The 13,128-nt window shown below is 43.4% G+C and overlaps 1 protein-coding gene across 6 annotated transcripts in view; it reads right to left on the reverse strand.

The window, feature by feature from the left end:
• The window catches only part of ALDH1L2 (aldehyde dehydrogenase 1 family member L2), a 116,588-nt gene that overhangs the window by 97,652 nt on the left and 5,808 nt on the right, over positions 1 to 13,128 (reverse strand). For 4 of the 6 annotated variants that reach the window (XM_033950812.1, XM_033950811.1, XM_033950815.1 and 1 more), the window contains exon 2: positions 980 to 1,194. The exons of 1 other annotated variant lie outside the window; for it this stretch is intronic. In XM_033950812.1, the coding sequence (XP_033806703.1) occupies positions 980 to 1,093 (114 nt within the window). In that variant the 5' untranslated portion in view covers positions 1,094 to 1,194. Of the gene's footprint in view, positions 1 to 979; positions 1,195 to 12,459; positions 12,506 to 13,128 lie in introns of those variants that run through there. One more of the 6 variants, XM_033950814.1, reaches the window with a different exon arrangement.

The raw sequence follows: 13,128 nt of genomic DNA on the forward strand, positions 1-13,128 counted from the left end.
GTAATAAACTTGAAACAGAAAACTGGAAGACTGGTGATAACATTCACAAGAATTCACAAGAATATAAGGATATAATTCACAAGAATATAAGGAAAGAAACAATAGTGAAAGATTACAATAAAATGAAAAGGTGAAAACAAGAAAAGGGTGAGGAAGGAAACACAAGGAGGAAGGAGTGGCCTAGTGGTTAAAGCTACAGCCTTAGCACCCTGAGGTTGTGGGTTCAAATCCTGTGTTGCTCCTTGTGACCTTGGGCAAGTCACTCAATCCTCCATTGCCCCAAGTACAATAGATAGATTGTGAGCCCACCAGGACAGAGAGGGAAAATGCTTGAGTACCTGATTGTAAAACCACTTAGATAATTTTGATAGGCAATATATAAAACTAGTCTTTAAGCCCGTTACATTAACGGGTGCTAGAATAGATGTGTGTGTCTTTCTTTCTTTTTTTTTCTCTCTCTCTCTCCTTGGCCGCTGTCTGTCTGTCTGTCTTTCTTTATTTCTGTCTTTCTCTTCCTTCGGCTGTCCACCACCACCCCTTAACTGCTCCCCCTGTCCAGTAGTAGCCTTTCTCCCTTCCTTTTACCTCCCCCGCGTCCAGCAGTAGCCCTTCTACCTTCCTTCTACCTCCCCCCTGTCCAGCAGCACCTCTTCCCTGCTCCCCTTGTCCATCAATACCTGTCCAGCAGCACCCCTTCCCCGCTCCCCCTGTCCAGCAGCAGCCCTTCTCCCTTCGTTTAACCTGGTCCCCTGTATGTCTGTCTGTCTGTCTGCCTGTCTTTCATTCTGTCTGTCTGTTCTGTCTCTCTCCCTGGCCCCCTGCCTGCCTGTATTTCTTTGTTGCACCATGCCTGCCTGTCTCTCCATGGCCCCTTCTGTTTCCCTCCCCCCTCCCAGAGCAAAGCATGATTGCTGTCTGCCCCCCAGCACACCCCTTCCCTCAAAGCAGCCCCCTTTCCCTCTCCCCCTCCACTTCTTACCAGCACACCTTGCAGCACCCGCACGACACCCTCCTGCTGTTGTAGAGACAAACCGCCGCTCAATCCGCGCTCCACGCCAGTGCACATGCCGCAAGCTGCTCCAAGCTGGTGCATGCGCCGCAAATGGAATTCAGCATGGAGGCACACATTACAGCGGCAGGGATCATGGCCTCCTAAGTGCACATGCGCGCTTAGGGTTTTATTATAGAGGATACCTAAAATAAATAAATACAAGGAATGTTAAGGTAAAGTATTCTTGTTCAGCCTCCATTTCTTTTTCCCTTGACAAGAGCATCGCAGTTTGCTGAATCTCCATCAAGTACCACTTGGGCAACAACCTCTCACTTTAATTTTTCTACCTCTTTGACACAGAGGGATCTCGACATAAGAAATCCTAGAAACTCCTTCAGGAGCAAACCAATAAGCCAAAAGCTTCCTTCCCATAACACAAAGAAAATTATGGATTCACAGAATTAAGATGCTATTCAAAGCACTACTAGCCTTTACTACTTTTATGATCTAAAGGCTAAAAATAGGAATTTAAGTATGCACATGTAACAAGAGCCTATTCATCCAACTTAAATATAGTACAATAGGTAACAGACAGAGAGCCAAAAATGCCAGGAAATAGCTACAGTAAGGCCTCTCAAATGTGTCCTAGAGATCCCACAAATAATGGTTTTCAAATGTGTGCAAATATTTTGCATGTACATTCATTGAGGGAATATTAGTATATTTAAGAACATAAGAACTGCCATCTCCGGATCAGACCTTCGGTCCATCAAGTCCGGCGATCTGCACACATGGAGGCCCAGCCAGGTGTATACCTGGCGTAATTTTAGTCATACTTACTACACTAAGGTATAGTCCCCTAATGGGAAAAATATCACAAAATATTAGTTCTCACAGTATTCCCATATATATATGAAAAAGTGTACATCACTCGTTATACTAAAAAGTGTGTGTGTAGGAAGAGGCCTCAGTACCGGAGCCCACGCACAGTCGTATTCACAGACTGAGATGTTCGGCGTGGTTGTGCTGCTCCCTAACTCCAATCATTGGCCTTCTTTCTATTTTTATACGTGTATTCTATCCAAAATTACTCAATAATAAATATACTCTAAATAAATATCTTTTTTTATATTTTTGTCGCTTTCCTGATGCTAATATCTTTTTTACTTTTTTTATTCTTTTACAATATGTCTACACTCTTTCATCTAATTGCATTCAATAGAGACTGAACTGACAAACATTTCAGACAAATCTGGTTTAGCTATCGTTGAACACTTTGATAATGGAAAAAGTACTTAGCTTTTAACAGTGCTTATGTATCAGAAAGATACCAACGTGGCCAGCGTTTCGTGGAGCTCAACTTATGTCCACTGCTTCAGGGCCATTTTTACACGTACCAAGCTATTTTCTGTAACAAACTAACAGCAGTCAGAAAATAGTTTGTTAGTTTGTACTAACAGAGACTGCTGTTAGTTTGTTACAGAAAATAGCTTGGTACGTGTAAAAATGGCCCTGAAGCAGTGGACATAAGTTGAGCTCCACGAAACGCTGGCCACGTTGGTATCTTTCTGATACACAAGCACTGTTAAAAGCTAAGTACTTTTTCCATTATCAAAGTGTTCAACGATAGCTAAACCAGATTTGTCTGACATGTTTGTCAGTTCAGTCTCTATTGAATGCAATTAGATGAAAGAGTGTAGACATATTGTAAAAGAATAAAAAAAGTAAAAAAGATATTAGCATCAGGAAAGCGACAAAAATATAAAAAAAGATATTTATTTAGAGTATATTTATTATTGAGTAATTTTGGATAGAATACACGTATAAAAATAGGAAGAAGGCCAATGATTGGAGTTAGGGAGCAGCACAACCACGCCGAACATCTCAGTCTGTGAATACGACTGTGCGTGGGCTCCGGTAATTTTAGTCACCCATATCCCTCTATGCCTCTCGTAAGGAGATGTGCATCTAGTTTGCTTTTAAATCCTAGAACGGTAGATTCCGCAATAACCTCCTCTGGGAGAGCATTCCAGGTGTCCACCACTCGTTGCGTGAAGTCAATATAATTAGCTCTCAATGAATCATATATCACAGCACTCAGTTTTTAGAATGAAATACGAGGGTTCTTCAAAACGTTTATGCACTTTCATATTTTCATGCTCAACCAAAAACATTTGCTGATAGCATTAAGAAGTTAGTACGATGCTGGGGAAAATGTATTACAAAATAGGATGATTATATGGAAAAGTGATGTAATTTGCTTTTGAGATAAACACCTCACATTGGAAAAACATTCTGATTTAATATTTAAAAAAAGCATTTTGGTGCTTTCGAAGCTCCGCACCATCAAGAAGTACTTTGATGAAGCCTCTTTTCGCTTGTTAACTCAATCTTCCATTTTAAGTATTCTTGACTACTGTAACATCATATATTTGGGTGCTTTTAAGAAAACTCAAAAAGTTGAGAGTAGTTCAGAATACGGCTGTTCGCCTTATTTTTGGTTTAAAAAAAATGGGAAGCATATTACTCCATTCTATCAAAAGCTTCATTGGCTGCCATTGGAATCCATGCATATTTTTTTTTTTTTAGATATTCTCTTTATTGGGTGTATATCCTCAAGGAAATGGGCATTTCCAAATACATACTCTTTGTCTCTTGAGAAAGGCATTGTCTTTCAAGCATGTGTCCAGTAGCATAGTAAGGGGAGGAGGTGGTGGACTGCCATGGGTGCCATCTTAGTGGGGGTGCCCCCTCCATCTTAGTGGGGGTGCCCCCTCCATGCCATGCTTGCACCCTTCCCTTCCATGTCCCCCCCCCCCCAGTGCCTATTTAAAATCTTTGCCAGCACAAGCAACTACTTCTAGACTGCTTCTCACGCTGGCCTGGCTCCCACTGAAATCACTTCCAGATGATATCAGAAATAAAGCTAGTGTGAACAGCAGGCTGAAGAAGCTGCTTGCGCTCGTGTTGGCAAAGATTTTAAGAGGAACGGAAGTGGGAAGGGAGGGCACAAGTGTGGTGCGGAAGGAGAGGGCAGAGAGGAGGGCGTGGGGGTGGGGTGCCAACATCCCTGCCTCGGGTGCCTCGTACCCTCACTACACCACTGCATATGGCTCTTCCTTCCATCTACTTCCCCCTTTCTATCATGAGCTTGGGTAGAGAGGCAGAATCAGAAAAAAAAAGCCACATTGACAATGAATGCACCTCAGAGGTTTCCAGGGGCTGCCATTGGTCCCCCCAGGCCTTGCACTGAAGAACACTGGGCTACTCTGGTACTAGAGGTCTATTTGCAATATAGAAGCTAGAAATTACTACTGGAGCAAACATTCAAAAGGTATCTATTGCAAAATGTTATGATCCAACAACACTTGGTATGACCCTCCTAAAAGAGACACATTTCTTTAGCAGAGATACATAGTAACATAGTAAATGATGGCAGATAAAGATCCGAATGGTCCATCCAGTCTGCCCAACCGTACATGCTTTATAAATTAATGATTTAATTTAAATTGTCCTTTTTCTTAGATATTTCAGGGCCAGAAACCCAGAGCTCTGCACGACAGTGTGCTTAGGTTTCATCTACAGGAGTCTCCAGCAAAACTCACTCCAGCCCATCTAAACCATCCCAGCCATCAAAGCCCTCCCCAGCCCATCCTCAACTGAATGGCCATATACGGGACCCAGTACCATGCAAGTCTGCCTAATACTGGCCTTAGTTCTTCAATATATACCATTATTTTCTAATTAGAGATCATCTGTGTTCATCTCACGCTTGTTTGAACTCTGTCACCGTTTTCCTCTCCACCACCTCCCTCAGGAGCACATTCCATGCATCAACTACCCTCTCCTTAAAGAAAAATTTCCTAATATTACTCTTGAGTCTACTACCCCTCAACCTCAAATTATGCCCTCTGTTTTTACCATTTTCCTTTCTCTGGAAATTTTGTTCTATGTTAATTACCTTTCAACTATTTGAATGTCTGAATCATATGTCCCCTGTCTCTCCTTTCCTCTAGGGTAGGGGTGTCCAACCTGCGGCCCCGTGAAGTATTTTGTGCGGCCCCGGTCGAGGGTGATGCAGTGTTTTCCTCTGCTGCCCCCGTGTATTTACTGTCTTGCCGGCTCCCTCCTCTGTCTTGCTGCAGTGTTTGCGCAACCCCTGAAATTTTTTTTTTTCAGCCAATGCGGCCCAGGGAAGCCAAAAGGTTGGACACCAGGGGTGTCAAAGTCCCTCCTCGAGGGTCGAAATCCAGTCGAGTTTTCAGGATTTCCCCACTGAATATGCATGAGATCTATTAGCATACAATGAAAGCAGTGCATACAAATAGATCTCATGCATATTCACTGGGGAAATCCTGAAAACCTGGCTGAATTGCGGCCCTCGAGGAGGGACTTTGACACCCCTGCTATAGACTGACATAGCACCTCACTTCTGGGTCAAGAAATTGCCACTTAGTGGGGAAATTATTAACGTGAGCTACTGTTAAGTCATGTTACTTTACTGTGCTAAAATAGCCTGATGAGGTAAAATAACTTAACAGTAGTCCACATTGATAACTTCCCACCTTAGTGTAAATGACCTATCTAAAAGTTAGCCCATGTTGATAACTTCCCCCTTTAATGTCTGCATAGCCACCAGGTTTATGGCAGCTAAGCAGAATGTCAGGAGTTGTTTTTTTTTTTTTTTTTTTTTAACCCTTTCAGGACCAAGGGACATATTTGTCCCATAACTTTAAAATCCTATAAATTTTGATTGGGATAGTCTACAGTTCTAAATTTGATATGTACGGATTCCATATGATACTGCCTTTATGTAAACAAACTGGTTCCGACATTCATTCATTAGCGTCGTTGCCAGATTGACGAGAAGATTCACTTGCCACACTGTCCATAAGCCAGAAGTGTGATTTTTTTAGATAAAAATAATGATATTTCACAAAAAAAAAAATCAATTTTTTGGCATCTGCAAGCCCTTTTTACCATAAAAATGTCGTCAAAACCACAAAAATTGGCCTAAGATCCTTATGGTCCTGAAAGGGTTAAATGCATTAATTATGGCAGTTTGTGCAAAATACAGCAGGTTACATCAGTGTCTGTGTTAAGGCTGGATTTATCAGACACAGCAGTGGTATAGGGATCCCCCTCAAAGATGCACTATGACAAATGGGGTGCCTCCAACGCCTTAAAGAAGCAAAAGCAGCTGAACTACAATTCTATTTCACAGTGCTCCAAATGATGCTGGCTAGTGAGTAGAGAATGACACGGGGACACATTTTTCTCCATCCCTGCAGGAACTCAATTTCCCCATCCCATCCCCGTGAGTTTTGTCGTTGTCCCTGTCCCTGTCCCATTCCTGTAAGCTCTGCCTTAACCACACAAGCCTCGGACACTTATGATTTTAAAGTGTTTGAGGCTTGTGCAGATGAGGACGGAGCTTAGGCATTGGTGGAATGAGGCATTATGACATCACAATCTGAGCTCTAGAATGTTGCTACGTATGATTTTGAAGTGTTTGAGGCTTGTGCAGATGAGGACGGAGCTTAGGCATTGGTGGAATGAGGTATTATGACATCACAATTTGAGCTCTAGAATGTTACTACTTATGATTTTGAAGTGTTTGAGGCTTGTGCAGATGAGGACGGAGCTTAGGCATTGGTGGAATGAGGTATTATGACATCACAATCTGAGCTCTAGAATGTTACTACTTATGATTTTGAAGTGTTTGAGGCTTGTGCAGATGAGGACGGAGCTTGCAGGCATGGGGCAGGGACAGGAAAAAAACTTGCCGGGATGGGATGGGGAAATGAGTTCTCGCGGGGACAGGGAAAAATTTGTCTCCGTGTCATTCTCTACTAGTGAGCACCTGCACCTTCAAAACATGGATCCAGTGGAATGCTGATGATCTGGCTGAACAATGACTAGGAGAGGGCCATCAGGATAGGAGATGCACCTTTTTTCATCATAATGCACTAAGCGGGTACCAACTCTGTCTAATTAGAAATCTGGACTTGTCTATTAAGATAAGCGTTGCTAGTGTACTGAATCCAAATCTACTCATGAAAGTTATATTTAGTATTCTCTGAAGTTCTTGCTGGAATATCCTTGAGGTCATCACTTATAAGATTACCGTTTCATATTACTTGTCTTGGCTTCCTTTGATATGTCTTAATATTCCAAATGTCCCACAGGACTGACAGTGTTTTTGCTCTGTTATTTTAAAACCTTTTTGCTAACTTTGTACAGCACTACATTTTTAATGCATTTTTTTCTCAATTGAAAGTGCAAGTTGGGGATTTCTCTATCTGTATTGTCTATTAGCACGCATTTTTCTATACACCCAGAAACAGACCTATGCATATGATAAAAGGTAGAAGGCAAAATCAGTGAAATGGCAGCGAAATCAGACTTTGCTACCTGAAGATGAGCAGAGACAATGACAAGAACTGTTGGTAGTGTAAAGACTCCAACCCCTATGGCACAAAAAAAAGAAGAAAGAACCCCCCCACCCCCCTCTAGGAGTGGCACAGTGTGTCAGCAAGGACTCAAATTCCACCAACCGAAAGAGATGAGCGGCAGTCAAGATATGAGCAGTGTGCCTGCAGGGACTCAACTCCTGCCAGCAGGCCTTAATTTGAAGATAGAAAGGGAAGAGGAACTTTGAGGACAAGAAAGGCTTAGGAAAGCCAGGAGCAGAAGCAACAGGAGGAGAAGGGATGGATTAGGGATTACAGTAACTATTCTCTGTTTTGCTCCAGGCTCATATTCTCTATCATCCTCTTCCCTACAGACTGCTTGGGAGGGACTAGAGTAGAATGAAGAGGAAGCAGGCTGTGGCAAAGAAGTGAGCAGTCTTCTGGTGGGCATCCAATGCTGCCAGCAGGAGGCAGTGGTAGAGAAACAGAGCCAGCCAGTGAAAATGATAGGAAGCTTTCGGGGGAGGGAAAGGGGATTAGTAGGAGAGAGAATGCAAGAGGGAAGAGGGGGAGAGGATATGCGTGTAGAAAGTGATTATCTACATGCCCACATTCACAAAACCATTCTTCATTCTATCCCCAAAACAACCCAATTCCCTCCCACATCCAACAGATATACTTGAATATAAACCAAGATTTTTGGGCCAAAAAAATGGCCCAGAAATGGGGGGTCTCAGTTTATATTTGAGTCTCTTACAGTAGTTTATAAAAATATCCAAATTTAAGCCTACCGGGCTGTGGGGAATGGAGTCGCAGGTCAGGGGCAGGCCCGACATGCTAGGCAGGCAGCTGACTCCTCTCGGTGGAGTCCACGGTGGTCATCTATGTTATTTGTCAGCCGCCAGGAGGAGGGGGGAGTGAGGAGTCAGCAGTGCATCCGGATTGTGAGCAGCCCTGCCTTTGGTCCCGTCCCAGTCCCGCTAAACCATCTGGCAATAACAAAGCTAGATATCACGGGAGCCTTCCTTCTTGCCAAATTGCTAAAGGCTCTACCGGTCTCAGTCCTGCCCCCCTCTGAAGTTACTTCCTGATTTTGAGGAGTGGGATCGAAACTGGCTGTCCCTCACTTGTGCTCGGCCACTAAAGTTGTTAATCGATCCCAAATGTTTCAAGTGGCCAGACCGATGCTATGGAATTCAATTCCAGATGCCATTCGTCTAATTCCTGACTTTTTGGTTTTTTGTAAAAGCCTGAAACCATATTTTTTTTTGTTTGGCTTTTCCAAACCTGGGAAGAATAACCTAAATCACAGCTACCAAATGCTAGGTTCCACCTTGGGGATTAGCGCCCACGAAAAGGATCTGGGTGTCATCGTAGACAATACGATGAAATCTTCCGCCCAATGTGTGGCGGCAGCCAAAAAAGCAAATAGGATGCTAGGAATTACTAAAAAAAGGGATGGTTAACAAGATTAAGAATGTTATAATGCCTCTGTATCGCTCCATGGTGCGACCTTATCTGGAGTATTGCGTTCTGGTCTCCTTATCTCAAGAAAGATATAGTGGCACTGGAAAAGGTTCAAAGAAGAGACACCAAGATGGTAAAGGGGATGGAACTCCTCTCATATGAGGAAAGACTAAAACGGTTAGGGCTCTTCAGCTTGGAAAAGAGACAGCTGAGGGGAGATATGATTGGAGTCTACAAAATCCTGAGTGGAGTAGAATGGTTAAAAGTGGATCGATTTTTCACTCCGTCAAAAATTACAAAGACTAGGGGACACTTGACGAAGTTACAGGGAAATACTTTTAAAACCAATTGGAGGGAATTTTTTTTCACTCAGAGAATAGTTAAGCTCTGGAACGTATTGCCAGAGGTTGTGGTAAGAGCGGATAGTGTAGCTGGTTTTAAGAAAGGTTTGGACAAGTTCCTGGAGGAAAAGCCCATAGTCTGTTATTGAGAAAGACATGTGGGAAGTCACTGCTTGCCCTGGTAGCATGGAATATTGTTACACCTTGGGTTTTGGCCAGATACTAGTGACCTGGATTGGCCACTGTGAGAATGGGCTACTGGGCTTGATGGACCATTGGTCTGACCCAGTAAGGCTATTCTTATGTTGTCTTATTATATTTTGCCATGTTTGTTTTAACAATGTATGTGCTGCTGTTACCCGCATAGATGTTTGATATGCGGGCTACAAATGTTTTAAATATATAAATAAATAAATGGCCTGCACTGTGGAACTCAATGAGCGTCAGGAACAGCGCAGGCTATTCAGCATGGCTCCCCGTACTAGAAACTGCTATCGCAGTTTTGTAAAAGGAGGCCATAGTGTTGGATATCTTTGGGAAGAGGGTAGACCTCAGCGGCTACACTTGAACCATGTTATTTCATTTAAGGTACAGGATTTGACATAGCTAGCCTCCTCATTGGTCTTCCTCCATCCTCCACTATGCAGTTACTGTAATATTCTTCTAATTTTCATTCATTTATATTCAATTCAATTACTATTCAAGCAAAAAACTTATCTTTATATGCATAGCTGAACGGGACTCTGACATAGATCCACGTTTCACTGAGATGTTGTTTCCCAAAGATATCCAACACTATATTGAGTGATACTAAGTTTCTGTTTAAAACATTGTATCAGGGAAAGCCTGAAGAATTGATAATTACCTCTGAAACTTTAACTGTGAGGTTTTTTCATACTACACTTTGATTTATAATAAACTTCACATTAAGACAGACTTGAAATTGAGCTGAATTCTGATGTGACAGAAAAAATTGCATGCACACGAGGTGCACAGAAAGTCTAGACACCTCGTTGAAGACAGCGCCTCACACATGCAAATAACAGTCTCCTGGAAACGCATTAATGTTTGCGCATGACCAGAAAAAGGCTAGAAGCACGTCATAGGCATGTGTCTTAAGCACGTCTCATAGGCACGTGTTATAGGTGTCAATTGCCATAAGACACTTGTGTAGTAAAGTGTCACAAAAGCATTTTAACAGGCCGGCGCTTTTATTATAGCAGTCTCTTTGCTGTTCACATTGGCTGTGCATGGCCTTCTGATGGTGGTGTGTCTTTTGCAAGAAGCATGGGATAGCAGATATAGCAGGATCTTCCCCACATGGAGGAGGGGGAAGTGCTGTCCCAGAGTGCCACCCACATCATTAAAACCAAACGGATGCGTGCACCAAAATTTAGCGATGAGGAGCTTAAGGTTTTGGTGCATTGCATCAGTGGCGAGTTCACACAACTTTTTTTTTAAAAAGTCTCAAATAGCCAGAAAAACCAACTGTGGGTCCAAATTGCTGCGGAAGTCAGTGACCTGGGGCGAAAACACATCCTGTTGAGCAAAGCAAGCACAAGTGGCAGGATATCCACAGCTTGATGAAGACCCGCAAGAATGTGAAAGCACACAAAGGGTATTGGGGGGGAGACCCTTTGGTGAGATGTGAGGGTCACTCTCCTGGAGGAGTGTTATCAAATATTGACCATCCGCTATGAGCAGGTTTTGGGGCTGCGCAGTGGTGGAACAGTGCCAACCAATAGAGAGAATGGTGAGTTGGGTGTGGTTTGAGGGTGGGGGAAACAGTAGGCTTCTGGTAGATTAAACTGTTTCATTCTAACTACTTTGTATTTTTTTGTAGAGGAGGATCCGGAAGAGGGAACTTCCACAGGAGTGCCATGTGGCACTTCTGAACATGCACAGGATAGTGAGTTGTGTGGGTGTGTTATGCTTGCTTGGGGGGGGGGGGGGCTGGAGGGTGTCTGGTTAAACATTGCAGTTGTGGCCTATAAAATGTTTATCCTCTTCCTTTTTCATTGGCTTAGGAGTTGGGCCTCTTTTGACCAAATGGAATCCAGAAGCTGAGGAGGTGGAAATTGTACAACTCACCTCCACCTTATATACCTCACCTCTGTGCCCAATGGCTGATGAGTCAGCTCCAGAGGATCTCCCTCCGAGGTCATATCACAAGGGACAGAAAAAAAGGTTATGAAATGAAGAGGGAATGGCAGGACAATGGAACACAGGGCATTCTGTGACAACATGCTTTATGGTCTGTGACTGAGCACCCAATTAGAACATACTCGTAACAGACACACTGGTCCATCTAGCCCAGTATCCTGTTTTCAATAGTAGCCAATCCAGGTCACAGGTTCCTTGCAGAAACCCAAATAATAGCAATATTCCATGCTACTAATTCCACAGCAAGCAGTGGCTTCCCAAATTTCCCCCCACACCTGTCTCAATAGCAGTCTATGAACTTTTCCTCCAGGAACTTGTCCAAATCCAGCTACGCTAACGACCGTTACCACATCCTCTAGCAGAGCTCCAGAGCTTTACTGTCCGCTGAGTGAGAAAATATTTATTCCTATTTATTTTAAAGGCATTTCCTGGTCTTTAGAATTTTTGAGTATAGAATCAATTCACTTTTACTCGTTTTACATCACTCAGGATTTTGTAGACCTCAATCATATCCCCCCTCAGTCGTCTCTTTTCCAAGCTGAAGAGTCCTAACCTTTTTAGCTTTTCCTCCTACGAGAAGAGTTGTAATTCTGATTTTCCCTCATTATATTAAGAAAAGCAAGATTACTAGTTCTTGCCTGAAACAGGGTAAAACTTAGGACTAAATCAACCCTAGATCCAATTGGCAGTCTTAGACTAATAAAGCCCAGTACAGAAATTTTGGAGGAATCTGCAAAGCCTTCAAAAAGGCGGTAGGTACTTCATTCAGCTTTAGCTAGGCTTGGGGCCCAGGTCAATTGTCCTAGCTGTACTCCTTTAAGCCAGGCCTGTTACTAGAATACAAGAGAACCGAGCCACTGCCGTAGCGCAGATATAATGGAAGCCCAAGACCAAGGGCTCCTTTAATCAAGCCGCACTAGCGGGGTTAATGCACGCGCTGGCCAAAAACTACTGCCTGCTCAAGAGGAGGCGGTAGTGGTTAGCGTGGCCGGCGGATTAATGTGCGCTATTATGCGCGTTAAACCGCTAGCGCGGCTTGATAAAAGGAGCCCCGTTACCCTAAAAGGTAAAATTATGGTCTTACCTGTTAATTTTCTTTCCTTTAGAAGCAGCAGATGAATCCAGAGACTAGTGGGTATAGCTCACATCGACCAGCAGGTGGAGATAGAGAACTGATTAACAGTTGGCCTTAAAACCTGGTGTTCCTCCTGTTGATTCAGTTATGCACTTTGCCCAAGCATCCCGAAAGGAGAATGAGCATCCACAAAACTTCATTCCAGTAGAAAATGTGCCCCTCAGCAATGAAATAATACAATTACCAACCATAGCCCAACTAAACAAACAAACAAACACCCTACACACAGACAGTGCACTTGGGGAGGGGCTCTGGATTCATCTGCTGCTTCTAAAGGAAAGAAAATTAACAGGTAAGACCATAATTTTACCTTCCATAGCAAAGCAGCAGATGAATCCAGAGACTAGTGGGATGTAGCAAAGCAAACTCAAACCGGGTGGGACGCCAATGCCGCCTCTGCCAGCACTGCAGCGCCAAAACTTGCCTCCGAACGGGCCGCTACGTCTAAACGGTAATGCTTTGAAAAGGTATTTCCCGACGACCAAGTGGCCGCCCGGCAAATTTCCTCTAAAGACATCCCCCCGGACTCCGCCCAAGACGTAGCCAATGCCCGAGTGGAATGAGCATGAAGGTGCTCCGGTACTTTCTTCCCTGTCAACACATAAGCCGAAGCAATAG

The sequence above is a fragment of the Geotrypetes seraphini genome, chromosome 7 (assembly GCF_902459505.1).
Source record: "Geotrypetes seraphini chromosome 7, aGeoSer1.1, whole genome shotgun sequence".
Classification (NCBI taxonomy): domain Eukaryota; kingdom Metazoa; phylum Chordata; class Amphibia; order Gymnophiona; family Dermophiidae; genus Geotrypetes; species Geotrypetes seraphini.